This window comes from Panthera pardus, unplaced genomic scaffold (genome assembly GCF_024362965.1).
Source record: "Panthera pardus isolate Hobbes unplaced genomic scaffold, ASM2436296v1 HiC_scaffold_21, whole genome shotgun sequence".
Lineage (NCBI taxonomy): Eukaryota > Metazoa > Chordata > Mammalia > Carnivora > Felidae > Panthera > Panthera pardus.
In genome coordinates, this window is record NW_026526777.1 from 49,133,155 (window position 1) to 49,156,151 (window position 22,997).

Consider the following 22,997-nt stretch of genomic DNA (forward strand, 5'->3'; position numbering starts at 1 on the left):
AGGAAGGAGACGTGGTGATCGCCTTGGAGATCTAAAGTAAAAGGCACTATAGAATCCCAATTGCCAGACTTCCACTAGCTCTGAGATCATATAGCCCTGAGGATATGCAAACACCAGATTTGAAATTGCAGGAAAAAAAGAATACTACTGATTTGCCCCCCACTGTGCTGTTATTCAGGCCCAAACCAGATATAGAAGGACATGTGCTATCAGCCAAGATGGATTAATAAGGACAAGATTCATCCTTCTGCCTGGAGCAACTAAAATTACTTTATCATATTTAAATCTCTTTGAAAGGTAACTGACTACTTAAAGCAAAACAATGTATTATTGTGGACTTTAGAAGTAAACGCAAGACAACAATAGCACAAAGGCCAGAAAGTGAGAAATGGGAGTATAATGTTAGAAGGCTCTTACACTATACTTGAAGGTAGACTGTTATAAGCTAAAAGAAGGATACTATAAAGTAATCAATAAACACAAAAAGCTAAAAGGAAAAATTACAAAAAACACACAATACAAAAAGCGTTACAAGAGAAAAGAACAGATAGGACAAATAAAAAATAAATAGTAGGATAGATTTAAACTCATCCATTCGATTTAAACCCAAGCAATCACATTAAATATAAATAATTAATCACACTAAATATAAATAGTCTAAAAACCCCAGTTGCAAGACTAGATAAAAGATCAAGACCCAGGGGGTGCCTGGGTGGCTCAGTTGGTTGAGCATTCAACTCTTGATTTCAGCTCAGGTCATGATCCCAGGGTCGTGGGATAGAGCCCCACATCAGGCTCCATACAGAGTGTGGAGCCTGCTTAAGATTCTCTCTCTCTCTCTCTCTCTCTCTCTCTCTCTCTCTCCCTCCCTCCCTCCCTCCCTCCCTCCCTCTGCCACTCTCCCTGCTTGCACTCTCACTCTAAAAAAAAAAAAAAAAGGGAACAGAAATCAGTGAAATATGAAAGAAAGAAAGAAAGAAAGAAAGAAAGAAAGAAAGAAAAGAAAGAAAAAGAAAGAGGAAAAGAAATTTAAAAAGACAATGAAACCAAAAGCTAATTCTCAGATCAATAAAATTTATAAACTTAAACCAGACTGATGGGGGATAAAATAGGGAAGACACAAATTTATAATATCAGGAGTATGAGAGATAACATTGTTAGAGATTCTACAGATATTAAAATAAGGAAATACTATGAACAATTTGATGCCGATATATTTGACAAGTGAGACAAAACTGACAAAATCCTACAAAGACACAAACCATAAAAGCTCATCAAGAAGAAATGAGTAACATAAGTGGCCTTTTATCTATAAAAGAAATTGGACTTGAAGTGAAAATTTTCCCACAAAAAAAAGTCCACATGGCTTCTCTGATGAATTGTACCAAATGTACAAGGAATTATCAATTCCATACAAACTCTTACAAAAACTAAAAATGAAATACCTTACAATGCATACTATGATTTCAGCACACTCTGAAACCAGTCAGGGGCATATCAAAAGAAAACCACAAACCAATATTCTTCATTGAATGTAGATGCAAAATTGTTCAATATGATTTTAGCAAATCAAATCAAACAAATCAAGCAATATATAAAAATGATAATAACACATGATCAAGTATGGTTTATTCCAAGATGGCAAGTTGGTTTAAGGCTCAAAAATCAATGTAATTAATATCAACAGACTAAAAAAGAAAAAAAACATATGATCATCTTAAAAAATGCAGAAAATGCTTTGACAAAATTCAACATCCATTCCTGATTAAAACAAACAAACAAACAAACAAACAAAAAACCCTCTCAGGAAACTATGAATAATGTCTTCAAATTGGTAAAGGGCATCTACAGGAAAACAAAACAACCTAAAGCTAACATCACAGACTGAAAATTTTTCTCCTAAAATCAGGAAGGATGTCTGTCCTATCACTTCTATTAAGCATTATCCTGGAAGTTCTAGTCAATGTAATCAGGCAATAAAAAATAGTAAAAGGCATCATTGGAAAAAAAGTAAAACTTCTTTATATGCAGCCAATATATACGATTCTCTATATAGAATACTTAGTCTACAAAAAAAATCCACTAGAAATAACAAATGAGTTTAGCAAGTCTGCAGAATACAGGATGAAATGCAAAAATCTATTGTAGTTCTATATACCAGCAACAAATAATTGCATTAAAAAATGTTTAAATCACTCCATCTATAATACCAAAATGATGAAATACTTATGGGTAAATTTAACAAAAAATGTGCAAGACCTGTACACTGAAAACTCTGTAAAGAGAAATTAAAGACAAAATACAAAGAGAGATGTAGTGTGTTCCTAAGCTGAAAGACTTGATATTGTCAAGATATTAATTTTCCCCCAAAGTGATCTACAGATTCAACACAACCTCAATCAAAATCCTCCAACAGGCTAAGTCTAAAATTTATATGGGCATGCAAATGACCTAGACTAGCCAAAATAACTTTTAAAAAGAAAAGCAAAAACAAAAGAAAAACAAAGAGGATTTACACTCAAAATTTATTATAAAACGATAGTAATGAGCGCACTAGGTGGCTCAGTCGGTTAAGTGTCCAACTCTTGATTTGGCTCAGGTCGTGATCACATGATTGGTGAGCTCAAGCCCCACATCAGACTGCACTGATAGCGTGGAGCCTGCTTAAGATTCTTTCTCCCCCTCTCTCTGCACCCCAGCCCTTGCTTGTGCACTTGCTCTCTCTGAAAATACTCTTAAAAAAAAAAACAAAAACTATAGTAATCAAAATAGTATGCTTATGATTCAACATAGACAACAGAACAAATGAGTATAATAGAGTCCAGATATAGACCCACATATATTTGATTTTCAACAAAGAGGCAAAGGCATTTGGGTGCAGAAAGAATAGCCTTTTCAACAAATAGTGCTGGAACAATTAGATATCCACATTTTTTTCATTAATTTTTTGCAAAATCTTTATTTTGCACCATACAAAAATAAAATCAAAACAAATCATAGACCTCAAATTATAAAACGTTTATTTATTTATTTTTAGTGTTTATTTTTGAGACAGAGAGAGACAGAGCATGAGTGGGGGAGGGGCAGAGAGAGAGGGAGACACAGAATCTGAAGCAGGCTCCAGGCTCTGAGCTGTCAGCATGGAACCCGATGTGGGGCTTGAACTCATGAACCACGAGATCATGACCTGAGCTGAAGTCGAAGGCTTAACCGAATGAGCCACCCAGGAGCTCCATAAAACTTTTAGAAGAAAACATAGGAGAAAATCTTTGTGATCTTGAGCTAGACAAAGATTTCTTTTTTCTTTTTAAGTTTATTTATTTATTTACTGATTTTTAGTAACTCTACATCTAACATGGTGCTCAAACTCATGACCCTGAGATCAAGAGTCACGTGCTCTTCCAACTGAGCCAGCCAGCCACCTCAAAGATTTCTGAAATAAAATACCCAAAGCACAACCCATAAAAGAAAAAAAAAAAAATCAATACCATCAAAATTAAGAACTTCTATTCTTTGAAGTCACTGTTAGGAGTATGATAAGGGAAGTCACAGACTGGGAATAAACAACAATAAATCACATACCTGATTAATGCTTTACATGCAGAATATATTAAGAATTCATACAACTTGGGGCGCCTGGGTGGCTCAGTCAGCTGAACCTCCGGCTTCAGCTCAGGTCACCATCTCACGGTTCATGAGTTCAAGCCCTGCGTTGGGCTCTCTGGAGCCTGCTTCAGATTCTGTGTCTCCCTCTCTCTCTCTGACCCTCCCCCGTTCATGCTCTGTCTCTCTCTGTCTCAAAAATAAATAAACATTAAAAAAAAAAAAAGAATTCATACAACTCAAACAAACCCAATTAAAAAAATTTTCAATGTTTATTTATTTTTGAGAGAGGGACAGAGCATGAGCAGGAGAGGGGCAGAGAGAGAGAGAGAGAGAGAGAGAGAGAGAGAGAGAGAGACAGAATCCAGAGCAGGCTCCAGGCTCTGAGCTGTCAGTACAGGGCCCAACACAGGGCTCGAACTCACAAACCATGAGATCATGACCTGAGCCAAAGTCAGACACTTAACCAACTGAGCCACCCAAGTGCCCTAAAACAAACCCAATTTTAAAATGGACAAAAGAGTTGACACTTCACTAAAAAGATAGAAGAACGTCTGATAAGCACATGAAAAGATGCTCAACATATTAGTCATCAGGAAAAATGCAAATTAAAACCACAATTGGTATCACTACATATTTCTTAGAATAGCTAAAATCTCAAAGACTGACCATCCCGAGTGATGGTAAGGCAGGCAAACTGGAACTGTACAAGCACTTAAGAAAACAGCTTAGTAGTTTCTTAAAATGTTAAACATACACCTATGTGACCCAGTAATTCCACTCTTTAATACTTGCTCAAGAAAAATAAACGCATACATCTATACAAAGACTTTTACACAAATGGTCTCAGAAGTTTTGTCATAGCCAAAAACATGGCAACAACCCAAATGTTCATCAAAAGTGAACTAATCAATAATTGTGGAATAACCAACAGAATTCAATGCTGCTCAGGAATACAAAGGAATTAACCACTGATACATGAAATAACATGGATACATCTCAAAATGTGCTGGAGCGCCTGGGTGACTCAGTCAGCTGAGCGTCGGACTTCAGCGCACGTCATGATCCCACAGTTCGCGGTTTCGAGCCCCATTATCAGGCTCTCTGTTGACAGCTCAGAGCCTGGGGCCTGGAGCCTGCTTTGGATTCTATGTCTCCCTCTCTCTCTCTCTCTCTGCCCCACCGCTGATCACAATCTATCTCTCTCGCTCTCTCAAAAATAAACATTAAAAAAAATTTTTTAAATAAGAATCCCAAAATGTGCTGAAAGAAGCTAGACTAGAAATAAGTATATACTGTATGATTCCATTTATTCAAAATTCGTAAAAACCTAAACTAATCTTTAAAGACAAAAAGCACAGTAGTGATTTGTCGGTGACATGGTAGGAGGGATGGGGCAGTCAGGTTACAAAGGGATGCAAGGAAACTTTTTAGAGGAAAAGAGGAATAGAAATTTTCTTGATTGGGGTGATGGTTTCACAGTTATTAACATATTTCAACCTATCAAAGTGTATTTTAAATGTGTATAGTTTATTGCACGTCAAATATATCGTATTAACTCATTTTTTTAAAGATGTATGAACTGATCAGAATTTAAGACTATACCTCACTACACCTTGCTACATTGTACATAACTTAAGGAATCACAGATTTTGAAGAACTGCAATCTATTAGTAGGAAAAAAGTTAAATTTCAGAACAGATTCACACACTTTACTGCATATGAATCATCCTTTAAGTCTCTGAGTCCTTGAAATACACACCTTAGGATAGATAGCATATGTAGCACAAGGATAGCCAGGTTTAAGAGGAACTAACTAAGGAGAAAGCAAGTAAGACCCAGCAAGAGGCCACTGTTCCTGGCTTTTAGAGAAGGACATGTGAATTCTATAAATATTCTAAAATGTCTGTTATTTGGCCAAGGTCTGATCAATGTTTGGCTTTACCTGGTTCTATGAAAGTGGATCCCCTTTTTAGAATTAATGATATTAAAGTGGAGAGCCACTTGAAATGTAAATCCTAGAATAAGTAAAGCTATGCTCCAGGTGAATACAACTCATGGCTCTTAAGATTGTGTGGTCTCTTAAATTTCAGCATTCTCAGTGGCTTCATCAACAGAAATAAGAGGTCTAGAAAGGCATGCTTTTATTTAAAAAACAAAAAACTATTTTCCTATTTTGTACTACTGCTAAAAATGCATAAATTTTAGATAGCTAACAGACTTAATCTTTATTAAATATAGAAATATCACACTACTCACCCACATACAGTTTTCTCATGTTGTCTACAGTTAATAAAACTTGGACAACTCTACAAAGATATTCAGTAACATCATGACATTCAAAGCATATCCAGCAGATCAAATGTCATTATTTTATAGTTACGGTGCTATATAAAACACATAGGTAAACTACAGGTTCAAGGTTCAAATTAACAAACATCACACTAAATGCTTTTTATAAAAAGGGTTTGAATTTTTTTTTTCATGTTTATTTATTTTTGAGAGAGAGAGAGAGAGAGAGTACAAGCTGGGGAGGGGCAGAGAGAGAAAGAGGGAGACACAGAATCCAAAACAAGCTCCAGGCTCTGAGCTGTCAGCGCAGAGCCCATCGTGGGACTCAAATCAATGAACTGTGAGATCATGACCTGAGCTAGAGTCGGTCGCTTAACGGACTGAGCCACCCAGGCGTCCCTAAGAGTTTGAATTTTTTATCGGTGAGAAGCCAAATTATATAATAGTCAAGAACATAACTCAAGAGCAAACTGCCTGGATTCAAATCCCACATCAGCAACGTACTTGCTATATCCCATGAGCAAGTTCCTTTAGATCGCTATGCCTCTGATTCCTCGTCTACAAAATGAGGGTAACAGTATTTACCTCATAGGGTATCCATGAAGATTAAATAAATTCATAAGCATAAAGCACCCAGAACTGTGCCTCGCTCATAATAAGCACCCAGGATGTTTCACTTTGTCATCATTGTTGTTGCTATAATTATGCTCACGATTGTCACTGTTACTAGAGTTATGATTAATATATAGGATAATTATGACATATAAAATAGGGATTTGAAAAGATATTTTTCCCAAAAAATATTAAAAATGGCCAAAAAACACATGAAAAGATGCCCAACACCACAAATCGTTAGGCAAATGCAAATCAAAACCACAGCAAGATACCACTTCACACCTTGTAGAATGGCTAAAATCACAAAGAATGGAAAACAACAGTAAGTAAGTGTGGGCAAGGATGTGGAGAATTGGAACCCTTGGGCATTGCAGACAGCAATGTAAAAGGCTACAGATAATGTGGAAAACTTTGGCCGTTTCTCAAAAGGTTAAAGAGAACTCCCACCTGGTGCCTGGTGGCTCAGTTGGCGAAGCGATGGACCCTTGATTTCAGCTCATGTCAGAGCCTCGCATCGGGCTCTGTGCTGAGTGGAGTCTGCTTAAAATTCTCTTTCTTCCTTTCTCTCTGCACCCCCCTCCTCGCCCCCCACTCCAATAAATATATATAAAAATATATATATTTTAATATTTAAACAGAACAACCTTATATATATTTTAATATTTAAACAGAACAACCTTAAAATCCAACAATTCTACTTCTAGGTATGTATCCCAAAGAACTGACAGTGAGTTCTCAATAAGATATTTGCATGCCAGTGTTCACAGCAACCTTTTTTTTTTTTAATGTTTATTTTTGAGACAGAAAGAGACAGTGTGCGAGCAGGGGAAGGGCAGAGAGAGAGGGAGACATAGAATCCGAAGCAGGCTCCAGGCTCTGAACTGTCAACACAGAGCCCCACACGGGGCTCGAACTCACAGACTGTGAGATCATGACCTGAGCCAAAGTTGAATGCTTAACCAACTGAGCCACCCAGGAGCCCCCGCAGCATTGTTTACAATAGCCAAGAAGTGGAAACAACGCAGTATCCATCAACAGATGAAGGAACAAACAAAATGTGGTATATACATACAAGGGAATATTATTTAGCCATTAAAAATAATGAAATTTTGATAGAGGCTACAAGGACGATACGTGCACTTTGTGAAATACGTCCAACACAGAAGGACAAATATTGTGTGATTCTACCTATATGTATTACCTACAATAGGCAAATTCATAGAGACAGGAAGAAGAATAGAGATTACCAGAAACCAGTGGGAGGGGAAAAGGGACAGTTATTGTTTACTGGGTCTGGAGTGTTTCTTAGGGATAATGAAAAAAGTTTGAATACAGATAGTGGTGAGGGTTACACAACACTGTGACTGCATTTTTTTTTTTTAATTTTTAACGTTTTATTTATTTTTGAGACAGAGAGAGACTGAGCATGAATGGGGGAGGGTCAGAGAGAGGGAGTGACAGAATCTGAAACAGGCTCCAGGCTCTGAGCTGTCGGCACAGAGCCCGACGCGGGGCTCGAACTCACGGACCACGAGATCATGACCTGAGCCGAAGTCGGTCCGCTCAACCGACTGAGCCACCCAGGTGCCCCGTGACTGCATATTTTTTTAAAGATTTTACTTTTAAGTAACCTCTACACCCAATATGGGGCTCAAACTCACAACCCCAAGATCAAGAGTCCCATGCTCCACAGATTGAGCCCAGCCATGTGCCCCATGACTATATTTGAACTGTATGCTTATAAATGGTTAAAATGAAATTTAGTATATATATTTTACCACACAAACACAAAAAAAGAACCTACTGGTTATTCAAGCATTTTCACTTTTATTCCTGCAGTTCCCCGATGAAGAACTCAATACCCATTTAAAAAAAATTTTTTTTTTAATTTATTTTTGAGAGACAGAGAGAGAGAGAGAGAGAAAGAGAGAGAGAGCGAGCGAGCGAGCATGAGCAGGGGAGGAGCGGAGAAAGAGGGAGACACAGAATCCGAAGCAGACTCCAGGCTCTGAGCTGTCAGCAGAGCCTGGCATGGGACTCGAGCTCACAAACTGTGAGATCATGACCTGAGCTGAAGTCTGACACTCAACTGACTGAGCCATCCAGGCACCCCTGAATATCCATTCTTAACAACATGGCTCTGAAAGACGCAGAGAAGCGAAGACCTACTGCTAAATCCTAAAACAATTTAGAAAAGCATTATAATGCTACTTTAAACAGCTTGTGATACATTTTAATACAAACATATTAAATTGGAAACAATAACTATGAACGGAGATAATAAAGATAGGGTAATCTTTCAAAAAAAAAAAAAAAAAGAAAAAAGAAAAAAAAAAGTACTGGATTGGAACTCAGATTCCAACCTTACCCAGATTCTAATCTTACTTCATGAAGAATATTTAAAGCATTAACTTTTTCATGATTATTTCCCCAATAAAATGGAGAAAGCTTAACCATGTTTCATAAATTTGTTGAAAGAAAAAAAAAAACAAACAGGATATTTGAGACTATAGGGGTAAAAAAGCAATTTTGTAAAAACATAAGTTTATACAATATGGTTACAACTAATGTAATAACATTACTGATTACATAAAAGAAACATGATTGCCAATTAAGCTACAGGAAAAGAAAGATTGTCAGCCAATAGATATAACATAGTAACGCCTCTTCAACGAGACATCACAATCAAGGTGTATACCAAAGACACAACCTAAAGTGAAAATAACTAAAAATTTCCACTTAAACTGATTTACTTTGCACTTGCAAAAGAATGACTTAGGACTTCCAGGGGCTCCTGGGTGACTCAGTTGGTTAAGTGTCCAACTTCAGGTAAGGTGGTGATCTCACAGCTCGTGAGTTCAAGCCTAGCATCCAGCTTTGTGCTGACAGCTCGGAGCCTGGAGCCTGCTTTGGATTCTGTGTCTCCCTCTTTCTCTGCCCCTCCCCTACTCGTACTCTGTCTCTCTCTCTCATTTTCAAAAATAAACACTAAAAAAAATTTTTTTTAAAGAATGACTTAGCAAAAACAAAACAGTAAGAAATATAGCCATATCAAATCTTCTGGATTACCTATTTCAGTAGGAATCACCACAGATGATGCTATTCTTTCTTAACCATGTTATCAAGCTAGATTAAAAAACAAACATATAAATCTTCATTTCTATAAAAAGGAAAACTATCAAGTCTTTATGAAACCAGAAAATACTGAAGGTAGAGTCTTTTCTTAGATATTGAAACATGTCTTTCATTAATGGTTACTGCACAGGCCATCTTTTTGTTGCTACAGACTACTCACCAACTACCTGGACAAAACTAGTCCATTTCAAAACAGGAACATGCACTAGAAAGGCCTTGGGTTTCCTCACTCAGAGTCCTCTTGAAATTTACAAATACACAGAAAATTGTGCACAGTGAAGCCTAAGGGAATCATAAGCACAAGATATTTACATATTATATCCTGTCCAAATTTAATTCAAACAAAATTTCCTGTAAGTACACAATATTAACTGGATACATTTCACTCTCAAACTGCTCGATACCATCGTTAAAAGTTCAACTACTTTGTTCCTTTCTAAATTTGCTCCTTTCTGATTTAGTAAGGCAAGCTTATGGTTATATATTATATGCTAAACGAAACAGCTAACTGATAAAAGAATTTGAGTATGATTCCAACTATACAGAATTCTGAAAAAGGCAAAACTATGGAGGCAGTGAAAATAGCAATTGCCATCAGGTTGCCACAGGTTAGGGGGTAAAGGACATGGAGAGATGAATAAACAGAACACAGAGGATAAAGGGCAGTAAAAATATTCTGTATGAGGGGCACCTGGCTGGCCCAGTGGGTAGAGCATGCAACCCTTGAACTTGGGGTTGTGAGTTCAAGCCCTGTGTTGGATGTAGAGATTACGGTGAAAAAAAAAATATATTAAAAAAAAAGAGGAAGAAAATATTCTGTGTGACACTATAATAATGGATACATGTCATACATTTGTCCAAACCTATAGAATGTACACACCAAGAGTGAATTCTAACATGAACTATACTAGCTTCAGGTTATTTCAGCTGGAGGTATAACATTGTATAAATAAAGCCACAGTCATGGATTTGACCCTTAACCAGACCAACTGCTTTGACTCTATACTCATGTCCTTCCCTCCTTCATTTGGAAATACGCCATTAATGAAAAGGAATACCATTGGAAAAACAACTCTATTTTTGAAAGGCAGTGTTGTTAGCATTAGAACCCTCAGGACTTTTAATATGTGCTAAATAATGCTTAAGACACTACATGAAATCTATGTAAAAATACTTCAATATGGTGAAAGTAGCAGTACAGAAGTAGGATTTAAATGATGAGCCAAAGGGCATCTGGGTGGTTCAGCTGGTTAAGCACTGGGCTCCTGATTTCAGCTCAGGTCATGATCTCATGGTTCGTAAGTTCAAGCCCTATATTGGGCTCTGCACTGACAGCGTTGGAGCCTGCTTGGGATTTTCTCTCTCTCTCTCTCTCTCTCTCTCTCTCTCTCTCTCTCTCTCTCTCTCCCGCTCCCCTACTTGTGCGTGTGCTCTCTCTCTCTCTCTCTCAAAACAAATAAATATGAAAAAAATTTTAAAAAAATAAAATAAATTATGAGCCATAATTTTATACATTTGTGGTAGGAATTGCCTTTAGGAAGGTCACACCAATTTGGCACTAACCTCTCAGGATTTTAAAAACATACTCTTTAGGGGTCGCCCAGATGGTTCAGTGGGTTAAGTGTCCGACTTCGGCTCAGGTCATGATCTCATGGTTCATGGGTTTGAGCCCCACATTAGACTCTGTGCTGACAGTTCAGAGCCTGGAGCCTGCTTCAGATTCTGTCTCTCTCTCTCTCTGCCCCTCCCCCATGCATGATCTCTCTCTCTCTCTCTCTCTCTCTCTCTCAAAAATAAACATTTTTAAAAATTTTTAATAAAATAAAAACATACTCTTCTAGGAATTCAGCCTAAGGAAATAGTGAGAAGTTCAATTTTAGCACTTGTACACAAAAACAATCAGTAGACTATTAATACAAAAATTTGGGAAATTGTTGATGTCTAAAATAGGATAATAGTTAAATAAGTTATGTTGAATTAGACTCATTAACCAATTACATTTTCATATTATAAAGGTTCAGTAATAAAACAGCATGATACTGACATATCAATATAGACAGACCAATAGAACAGAGTAGAAAATCTTGAAAGAAACCAAAATACAAATGGCAATCTACTGAAGGATAGAGAAATCATCTTAAATCAGTGGAGAAAAGATGGATTATTGAACAAATGGTATTAGGACAACTGGAAAACCATCTTTCTAAAAATGAAATTGTATCTATATCTCATACCTTATGGCAGAATGAATTCCAAATGGATCAAAGATTTAAATGTAAAAAATGAAAGCAAAGAAGTACTGGACAAATCGTGGAAGAATTATTTTATAACCTCAGACTAGGAAAGGCCATACTAACTGTAACATAAAATCACAAAGCCATAAAAGAAAAGACTGATACATTCAAATGCATAAAAATTATTTTCTCATGGGGGGGGGGGGGGGAAGACAAATGAAAATATTGGCAACTCATCACAGATAAAAACCTCCTTATTTAAGAGTTCCTACAAATCACTAGGAAAAAGACCCAATAACCAGTAAAAATGGGCAAAAGATATGTACAATGCACAGAAAAGGATATTTTTAAATGCCTCTGTGAGATAATCAATGTAAGAGATAGAAAAAATTAAACTATTTTTATCATTTAGATTGTCAGAATCAAAAATTCTTGATAATTCCCTATGTGTAGAGAGATGGGCACTCTCATCCACTGCTGGTGAAATATAAATAGTTACAACCTGTAAGAAGAGCAATTTGGGATTATCTTTCAAAATTACAAGTATACATGTCTTTGATAATGATTCTGTGAATTTTTTTTACAAAAATATTCATACACAAGCAAAATGATTTATATTCAAGATTATTCCCTGCACTATCACTTGTACCAGCAAATCTGGGGACTGGTTAAATAAACTGTGATTCATTCAGGCATTACACAGCCACAAAAAGAATGAGGAGCTGCTTTATACACTGACAGGAAACTATATCAAAAATATATTGATAAGTGTGTATAGAGAGGGAATGTGAGGCAGGAATAACACAAGGTGCAGATAAATTCCTATAACGGGTTATCATTTGTGTCAAAAAGGAGAAGAAAGCATACACACAGTAAAAACTATGATGATATCAATTCAAATATAAAGCAATTAACAGCTGGCTCCAGACCCCAGAACTCCCAGCCAACTTCCTTTGTCCAGTCCGTTCATTAACCTCGGAAAAAAACATGACCTTGCATTTTTGTCAACGAAATTTTTTTGGACCCCAATCTTGGCAGAGTTTCTACATACCTATTTATCTGTTTCTCTGTGCAGGGAATAGGTATGGAAGGATATACAAGAATTTCAAACATTTATTGATTGTGCGAACAATGATTGCCAGCCAGATGGTAAGTGAAGGGTGGGGAGGAGGGGTTAGAGAGACCTCACAGAATATCCTTTTATATCTTCCAAATATTGAAAGAAGGAAATGTTATACCTTTTTATTTTTCCTAATGTTTGTTTATTTTTGAGAGCAAGTGGGACAGGGGCAGAGAGAGAGGGAGACAGAGGATCTGAAGTGGGCTCTGTGCTGTCAGCACAGAGCCTGATGTGGGGCTCAAACTCACAAACCGTGAGATCATGACCTGAGCTGATGTCAGACGCTTAACCGAATGAGCCAGCCAGGCACCTGTTATACTTATTTTTTAAATAAAATTTAAAAACAGGGGAGCCTGGGTGGCTCAGTTGGTTAAGCGGCCAACTTTGGCTCAGGTCATGATCTCATGGTTCGTGGGTTCGAGCCCCGCGTCTGGCTCTGTGCTGACAACTTGGAGCCTGGAGCCTGGAGCCTGCTTCGGGTTCTGTGTCTCCCTCTCTCTCTCCCCCTCCCCTGCTTGTGCGCGCTCTCTCTCTCTCTCTCTCTCTAAGGTAAATATTAAAAAAATTAAATAAAATTTAAAAACAAAAATATGTTTGAAAAAACTTTAAACATTTTCAAAAACCTAAGAAATCACAGTTAGAAAAGAGGCAAGATTTACAATATACGCAACATGAGGGGCGCCTGGGTGGCTCAATCGATTAAGCATGGGACTCCTGATTTTGACTCAGGTAGTGGGTTCGAAGTCCACATGGTGCTTTGCACTGACAGTGCAGAGCCTGCTTGGGATTCTCTCTCTCCCTTTCTCTCTGCCCCTCCCCTGCTTGTTCTCTCTCTCCCAAAATAAATAAATAAACTCTAAAAAATATATATGTGGGGCTCCTGGGTGGCTCAGTTAAGCATCCTACTTTGGCTCAGGTCATGATCTCGTGGTTTATGGGTTCAAGGCCCGTGTTGAGTTCTGTGCTAACAGCTCAGAGCCTGGAGCCTTCTGTGTCTCCCTCTCTGCTCTTCCCCCACTCATTCTCTCTCTCTCTCTCAAAACAAAACAAATATTTAAAAATAAATATTAAAAAAATATATATGCAATATGATACCAAACATATTTTAAAAAGTACATTTTTACACAGAAAAGACTGGGATAAAATACAACAGAATATTAAAAGAACAGTTATCTCTAAAAGGTATAATTACAGGTAACTTTAATTTTCTTTGCATTTTCCTACAACTCAAATTCTTTACATTAAGCACTATTATATTCATAATAAGAAAAAAGGTATTAAATTTTTAATGATATGAATCAAAGAGATCAGAAATTAAAAGGTAGAAAGTTATTAGGTATTACCCAGGGTTCTAAGTATCATAAATGAAACATTCAAATTTCCTTGAAACATTACTTGCAACTGCAAAATAAAGAATTTATGGATGGGGCACCTGGCTGGCTTAGTCAGTAGAGTATCCAACTCTTGATCTTGGGATTGTGAGTTCAAGCCCCACATTGGGTATGTATGGAGCCTAATTAAAAAAAAAAAGTTTAAAGAATTTATGGACAAAAAATTTAGAGATGAAACATATCTAAACATTCCTCTGCTCTACCTCTAACAATCACTATGAGATTATTCTCATCCTCCTACTTTCTGAATGTTTTGTCCATTTTTGTTTTCTGTTACCTAGGTAATGGTACTTCCAGCATTTCCCTTAAAGACTGTGAAACTAACAATCTGGTATTTCTCACTGCCGAGTTTTCCTGACCTTCAGCTTTGAAAGGCCATCTCCCTAAGGGAAAGCAGTAAGATCTAGAAGCTAAAACAAGAGGCTGAGGAATCTGAGGTTAGAGTTCTAATCCTGACAAACTGTGGAATTTGTCTCCAATTTTGGGAATAAGCTAAACTTCCTGAGCCAGTTTCCTTAATGAGGTAACCTAAAGGATTGTTTTTGAAAAATATTTAGGACTATCAACTTTCAAGTTTCTTTTTAACTTCCCACACTATTCTTTTGAATTTTGTTCTCTTGCCTTATGTTAAACATTTTCCTTTGTAAATGTTTGCTCTCCCAAACAGTATCTGCAAGTATTACCAATTTTTTAGACTCAGGAGTCAGTTAAGAGGGACTTTTAGAAATCCTACTGAAAATGACACGATGGGAACGTGAGCAACGTTGAAGACAAATTATGGAGGAATAAGAATGCAATCAGGATCTAAACTGGATTCTTAGGAGCAAAGGAGACTTGGGCAACTAATTAATGTCACCAACACTTGGTCAGGGAAGGCAAAACTCAGACTCCTAACATCGGAACCCTGCTGTAGAGATAAGGAAGATGCTAAGCTGTGCAGCACGACCTAGCAAAGGAAGTTCTGTCATGCCTTCAAGGATTCAGTTTTTATTTTTGTTTACAGTAGACTCACTAACACTACCAACTGCACATCTTTTCCTCTGCCACCTTCATAGTGGATATTTCTTGATGGCTGCCTTATCATTAGAAAATAAGCTACATTAGATTTGTAAAGCGTTCTCTACCTATAGGTCTTGCGAAGCACTTGATAGCCTTTGGGAAGAAAGGTGTCTTTACAAACATCAGAGAGCAATTATCCCTCTGCCAACACAAGGTGAAGCAATTTCAGCAGTGCCCTCAGCACACTTCCAACTCCTCCTCCTGGTTTACAAGACCAAACACCTCTCTAGTTACTTAAAAGTTATTCCAATAGGGAGGGACAGGGAACAGACAACTAAATTTTTTCTGGATTAACTCAGGCATTAGTTGAATGTTTTTTTTGTGGTTCACCTACTTTAAAAGGTGATCAAATCACTCTGTGCTACTGAAGAGAGCAACTGCAAAGAACAATTACATAAATCCTCGGGTTCAACTTACCTCATCCTTCTTTCTAATGAAAGAAAGCATTAGAAACCACTGCCTTGCCACCACTTCCTTAGGAATCTCAGTAAAACTTGCTCTGTCATGTGAATTCCTTTTTTTCTTAGCAAATCAATATATTTCATTCAACATGAGACACAATTGTACATCATTTTGTAAAATGTGCTGAATTTTATGATGTAGAAAAGATAAAGGCAATCCTTATAACGATTCTCCAAAAAAAAATAATAAGTGAACTATTCCCAAACAGGTGCATTCTAGAACTTTGTATTATTTGTCAGAAAATGTACACATATCCTCAACTCCATACTCATAATTCCTAAATCCAAAAAGCTCTGAAAATGCTTTCTTCATAATTTCTTCAGCAGTAAAATGTGACCTTCACCCTACATAACACTATTTATAGTCTTATACCATACTTAGTGTGGATTTTTACTTACTTAACTACAGAGGTATTAACATGACTGATTCCTGGATACTGCTACAGACTCAATTAAGGGGTTTATGTCATTATATGTACACCATATTTTCTAAAATCAAAAAAATTTTGTGAATTTTGAAACACTGTAGTCCAAATGGTTATGGAAAAGAGATTATAAATGTATATAGTTCTATTCTTCAAAAATACTGTCATTCTTTGAAAATGAAATAGCAATAAACCAACATGACAGAGAGTAGAAAAGTACTAAGCTACAATAAAGGAAATTGTCCATGTCTGTAAATATTAACAGAATATACAATTTATTTTATTTTTTAAATTTTTTTAATGTTTATTTCTGAGAAAGAGTGATGGAATGCAAGCAGGGGAGGGGCAGAGAGAGAGGGAGACACAGAATCCGAAGCAGGCTCCAGGCTCTGAGCTGTCAGCACAGAGCCCAACACAGGGCTCAAACCCACAAACTGTGAGATCATGACTTGAGCCAAAGTTGGACGCTCAACCAACTGAGCCACCCAAGTGCCCCAGACAGAATATACAATTTAAGTGAGATTTACAAGTTTTCTCTCAAAGGAAAAAAGGGAGAAGCATAAACAGTATATGCCTAAGCATTCTTGATCATTCTCTCTTACTTCAATGAACAATTTTCTACTCCTAATGTACATAAAATTTATTTGGAAATCATGGTAAATTAATGTGTCAACATTCAAAGCTAATACCACATCCTAAGTATTGAACTCAAACTTAAAATCCCAAGAATTGGTAAAATATTTATAATTATAAAAGTTCAATTTACAGTATTTGAGGAAATTAGAACACTTAAGTAACATGAACATGTTTGGGGATGTATTGGGTACACATTCAGTGATTTTATTCAAACAATCAATTAGCTACAGCACACAAAACTTGGTTGAACAAATTCATTCATCCACACATTAATACAACACAGAAGTCATGCAGGGGGTACATAGTTAAGACATGTAAGAATAAGTGATTCACTGAGAATATTCAAAGTTAATTATGTTGAGAACATTCTGTATAAAACCAGTGAGTTGGTCACATCTAATTCATACTGGACCAAAATGAAACAACTTCCTGGACTTGTTAACGGGTTGCAATGTTTTAAGCAAAGACAGACATATTCTCTAAAAATGCAATGAAACATATCTCATCCTTTGTCTTCATTCATGAAACATAAGCAAAATTATTTACTATAAACAGGCAAAACTTCTGCCTCCCCCCTCAACTCCTATCTAGTCCATGAGAAATTCCTGCCAAATTCTCATTGTCACATTTCTAGAATTATACGGGATACGATGCAGTATGATTAAGTCTCTCTTCTTCTGCTTGCTGAAATAGTACAAGCCTTTAGAAAATCTCCAGCAGATCCCTATCAGTCATCAATAAATAATGAGCTACATACTAGCTTAATGGTAAGCAATGATATTGATATTATTCATTCTATTAAGTGAATATGTTAGATAGTCCTGCTCATACTATTAAAATCAAAACTATGGTTTCTTGGTGAGCACTTTAGTGTGGTAACTGTATTTTCCCTCTAGTTATCGGAGAACACATCTGTACATACACTTGCAGACCTGTTGTGCTGATGGGGGTAAAGCTCCAATGCATGTGCTACTGGAGACTGGTATCTTCAGTTGCTCCCAGTGACCTGCACTCGCCATCCATTCATGGTAAAGTAGTTAATTTTAATGTTCTCATTGTTTACCAGAAAGCACAGACAGGGAGGCTGGCTTTGCCGCTCCCGTTTCCTTTTGCTAGGCTGCTGTGCTTTTTCAGCCAATTGACTTTGCTTTGAGGCTATAAATATCTGAAAAATGTTCTGCATTTGATGCTCTTGGATTCTGCATCCATATTTAGCTGTTTGTGGCATGCCTTTGTTTAAGCTACTCTGCCACCCATAACAGACAGTCAGTCAGGTTGGGATATGGATGGTCATAGGACAGATGGATCGACATTCAACAGACACTGACTATGAGCAAGGTACCAATCTGCTAGACACAGTGACGATGAAGGGGCTGGCAAGATAGGAATACAAAGACAAACTAGACAGACTTCCTGGTGTCAAATATTTTATAGTCTTGACAGGGCATGGGCACAATTTATTATAACACTATAATAAACAAATGAAACATTTTATAACTAAAAGGAAATGAAGGATAGGGCAGCATAAATATGTTCTCTTAGTTATGTCTCAAAGACATGCATTTGTGTTCTAAATATACATCTACCTATTATAAGGCTCTGACATATTCCAGACAAAGTTTTCCAATCCTGGCAATACACAAAACTCCAAATAGACGTATCATTAACAAAATAGTCAACAGCAAACTTAAAACAGTGCCTAGTCTTCAAATTTCATGAGGCAAACTAATAAAATATTGTTTTCAAAAGTTTCTGTTAAGGCATTAGGTGGGGGCGGGGAGGGGGGATTGTTACTGCCATTTGTTTGTTTGTTTGCATATTGATTTCAAACATAAGTATACTACAGAGGATGTGAACCATAGCCAGAAGCCAGGAGCACTTAATACAGCTCCTTCCTTACTTTGCACTTTTAAAATCCACATGCCTATTTCAGGTTAGGGCTCAAAACTTGATGAGCTACACCTGAGCAAGACCTTCCTATCTTGCCAAACACTTCAAACAAATATACATCTGCCCTCAACATTCCTGCTTTACAAAACTAAGTTCATTGACCTTTTGATAAAAGTGCTCCCCAGAAGCCTGTGACAATCATGATTTAAACTTATTAAGGGCTTTCTTGATGCCTGTCCCCAAGAGTCAGACTGGAATTGGTAGGCCAAGTTGTAGGTAAAATAATAGGGCAGGCCACAGAATCAGACAACTGTAAGACTAAAATGGACCACAGATACCAATTACTCCAGATTCTACATTTTATGTAGAAACCTAGAGCCACGAAGTTAAAATTACTTACCCAAAGTTAGACAACCAATTTGTGGCAAAGACAGATTGAAAACCCCAGTTCTCAATCCCCAGTTGTATACTCTAGACTGGATTCCCAGTTTCTGAATTTCTTTTAAAAACATCAGACCAAACTCGTTCATCTCCTTAAACTGTGTAGAAGAACGCAAATGCTCCAAAACAATCAGGATTTTGAACACGTAAGACAAACAAGTAAACAAAACAAAATGAACTAGGGTTTTCCAAGTCGATTTTCTACATGCTATTATTTTCACTTCAAAGCTTTTTGAAGTTATGCAACAGACAACTTAAAAACTAGCTAAGGACACAGAAAAGCCAAGAATCATTCCAATAGTTTTGGGATATTTATATCAAACTCAAGACAACAAAGTACTATCCAGGATGAGCTGCCTTAAGGGAGGGATAGTAGTACTAAACAGTAAATAAAAACAACCTCTAGGGGCGCCTGGGTGGCTCAGTCGGTTGAGCGTCCGACTTCGGCTCAGGTCATGATCTCACAGCTTGTGAGTTCAAGCCCCGCGTCAGGTTCTGTGCTGACAGCTCGGAGCCCTGGAGCCTGCTTCAGATTCTGTGCCTCCCTCTCTCTCTCTGCCCCAACCCACTTACATTATGTCTCTGTCTCTCTCAAAAATAAATAAACAATAAAAATAAAAACAACCTCTAGTTAATCGATAGGAAAGACAAAAATGTTACAATGCAGTGGAAAGTCTGCAAGTTGACACTGAAATGCCCAGTACATACGTGTGTGAGAAGAGAATATATGTTTATATACACATACTTAAGAATACACATACACACATACATACACGTATATATGTATACACACACACCCTCACAAATCTACCCCTTTAAAAGGATAACAAAAACATGCACATATTCTTATGGGATACATGCAAAGTACAGTAATTCATGCTAGGTCTAGAATATCCAGACAGAATACTTTTAGACACTGAAATACTAAATTATCATACACACATATTCTTGCAGTAACGGGGCCCTAACTCTAATTTTACATAAAAACCAATGTGCCAAAGAAGCAAGGATAGAAAAGGATAGAATGGGAAAATGGTGTAACTACAATATACTCGAATTCAAGCTCATCTTCAGATCCTCATCAACACAACCTTTGTTACAAACTATCGGATAAGTGGGATCAGCAGGTGGATGGAAAATCAGGTACTAAAGTTTTTAATCTGCTGAGAATGAACTGGGTGACCCTGCATCATCTCCTGCTTCTTTGCTTTAATTCTTTCAGTTACTTAGAATAACATCAAAAAACACTTATAAACATCATACAAAATATAAAGTGGCACATACATAAATCCTCAAGAATTGGTTATAAGAACTCCAAGATTCTTAGGACTAAAAGGGCCATTAAGAGATTATTTAATCCAATTCACCCCTTTTACAGATGAAGAATCAGAGGTTAAAAAAAAAAAGTAACTTTATCTACCTCAAATCTCATAGCCACTTAGTGGCAGAATCAAGAACAAAACTCAAATTCTGGACTCCTAGTTCTGAGATCTTTCTGATGGGGATGGACTTGAAGTCTTGAAATGAACTGAACTATCCACAGAGATAACTTCTAAGTCTGGATCACTCCTGAGTAGTAAACACATATCCTCTTCAGAAGGATGAAGAAAGAAAAGCGTAATGTACTTGATCACTACAGGTGCAGATGCACGTGACTGGAGGATGACATCTTAACGCTGTGTTTGACTCCAGGTGCTTCAAATTTGCCCTCTTGCATTCAGCCACATTACTAACGTCGTGTTCACGTGAGCTAAGTGAGAAACATCTTGACATTTCAAGATTTTGGAAAGGCACAGCCGAGTCCTGAATATCACCAGGCTATAAATCCTTGGGCTCTGAGTTTTCAAAGCCAGCTTGGTTTTGATGCCGCCACAAGGCTCCCCCTAATAGAATCTCATCATTCAGTTTTAATTAAAGAGGTGGTTACTAGGAATGCAGAGAGGGAAAGTTTCAGTGTGTTCATCACTTTTAACTTGCTGAGTAGCAACCCAGTCACTTTACAAAGAGAATCCGAAACAATAGTGCAATCTGACACAATCCACACCCCTTGGACTAAGTGGTTGCCTTTGGGCGAGTGAGGTTCAGAAAGAGGTTAGAGATGAATGAGTCTGTTCCCACCCAATAAATATTTTTTGGTTATTCTACTTTATTTTCTTATCCACTGCTAAGCTATTTCATGGTATCTTGGCTTCCAGCCTTGCCCCCCTCAAGAAACAGACATGAAACTCTGTTCACTTGATTCCATGGTGTGTTCCATCAGACTTCGGTTGACAGTTCCCTTGAAGTTACCACCTGAGAACTAAGTCTGCATAGCCCAACTCCACCTTAAACTCCCTGCAGGTGCCTGAGAAAGGTCCATAGACCGTCCTGAAAGGACACCTCTCTCCCGAGTGCCAGTCTGGGGAAACTTGTTAGAAACGCACGCCGCAACAAAAAAGGGATGTGCGAGACTGACCCACGATGGATGGGGGCTGAGGCCAGGACTGGAGCCTAGGGATGAATTTCGGCGCGAGCAAAGACAAGAAACACCAGCCTCTAGGGTGGCCTGCGGTCCTTACCGTACACCCGGACCCAGCTCTGTTGCTGGCACACGGACTCCAGCAGGATCCGATCCAACATGCCTCCAGCCACGGCCCCGCCGACTGGGACAACCGCTTCCAGCTCCTCCGGAGGCAGCGGCGAGTCGGACTCCAGCCCGGGGAACATCTCCGGCCAGGACAGCGCCTCCGCGGCTCCTCCGGACGACGGGGAGAGCTCCATGGTGCCCCGGAGGGACAAGGCGGCGGCGGGGCGGGCGCGCGGCTCCGCGCCCTGCCTGCGGGAAGGGGAGGAAGAGAGCGCAGCGGCGGGGGGCAAGCACCCGAGCGGCAGCCGGCACCGACGCGGCTCACCTCCTTCCCCGCCGCCCACTGCCCGCGGCTCGGGCGCTGCAGCCCACCTGCAGCCAGCGGGCGGGACCCAGGCCGGGAGGCGGATCCAGCGTGGCCCCGGCCGGGGGTGGGTCCGGGCTCAGGTGTGGGTCCCTCCCGGGAGGGGACGTGGAAGGACCCGGGAGGGGCGGCTCGCCCGCCTGCCCCCGCGGAGCCGCCTCGCTCAGCCCTCGCCGGCGTCTCTCGCGGCCAGACCGCGCTACGGCTGGGGATGCAGTGGGGCCGGGCAGGGCAGGGCTGGGGGCGTCGCCGCCAGGGGCCGCCCCCTCTGACCGGCTCCCGCCGCCGCCGCCGCCGCCTCAGAGGCTCGGAGGGTCCGCTCCCTCGGGGAAGGGGGGCGGTGGCCCCGGGTTCTCGCCCGCCAGTCCTCGGCCCCCACCCCAGGAATGAGCCGGCCCGCCCCCTAACTCTCAGGCCACGGCTCGCGCCGCGGCTCCGGCTCCGGCTCCGCCACCGATCCCACAAGCCCGGCAGCCGCGGCGGTGGCGGCGGCAGGCGGCATCCCAGGGTGATAGGCCGGAGCAATCGAGGGCCGAGGGCCCGGCCGCGTGTGCAATCGAGTAACGAAGCGGAGGAGGAACTGCCACCGAAGGCAGGAAAAATCGGACACCGAGCTATTCATCCGGCCGGTCCCGCCTTCTTGCCAAAGACCCTCTCTGCGCCCGGCCGCCCGGCTGCGCGCGGTGCGGGTCCCGCCAGCTGCCGCGGAAAGTGGGGACGGCGCGGGGAGGCGGGGAAGAAGAGGGGTGCGGGAAATTTAAAAAG

At 39.3% G+C, this 22,997-nt stretch overlaps 1 protein-coding gene and 1 long non-coding RNA gene across 4 annotated transcripts in view; one reads left to right on the forward strand and one right to left on the reverse strand.

Moving 5' to 3' along the window:
- Positions 1-15,493, forward strand: part of LOC109253305 (uncharacterized) — a 34,814-nt gene extending 19,321 nt beyond the window's left edge. Inside the window, exons 2-3 of the long non-coding RNA XR_002074333.2 lie at positions 12,955-13,028; positions 15,085-15,493. This is a non-coding gene — a long non-coding RNA (uncharacterized LOC109253305). The remainder of the gene's footprint in view (positions 1-12,954; positions 13,029-15,084) is intronic.
- The window catches only part of RASAL2 (RAS protein activator like 2), a 358,056-nt gene extending 335,881 nt beyond the window's left edge, over positions 1-22,175 (reverse strand). For 2 of the 3 annotated variants that reach the window (XM_019426072.2, XM_019426071.2), the window contains exon 1: positions 21,861-22,174. In XM_019426072.2, the coding sequence (XP_019281617.1) occupies positions 21,861-22,062 (202 nt within the window). In that variant the 5' untranslated portion in view covers positions 22,063-22,174. Of the gene's footprint in view, positions 1-21,860 lie in introns of all 3 variants that reach the window. The other variant, XM_019426070.2, reaches the window with a different exon arrangement.
- Between the last annotated feature and the right edge of the window lie 822 nt (positions 22,176-22,997).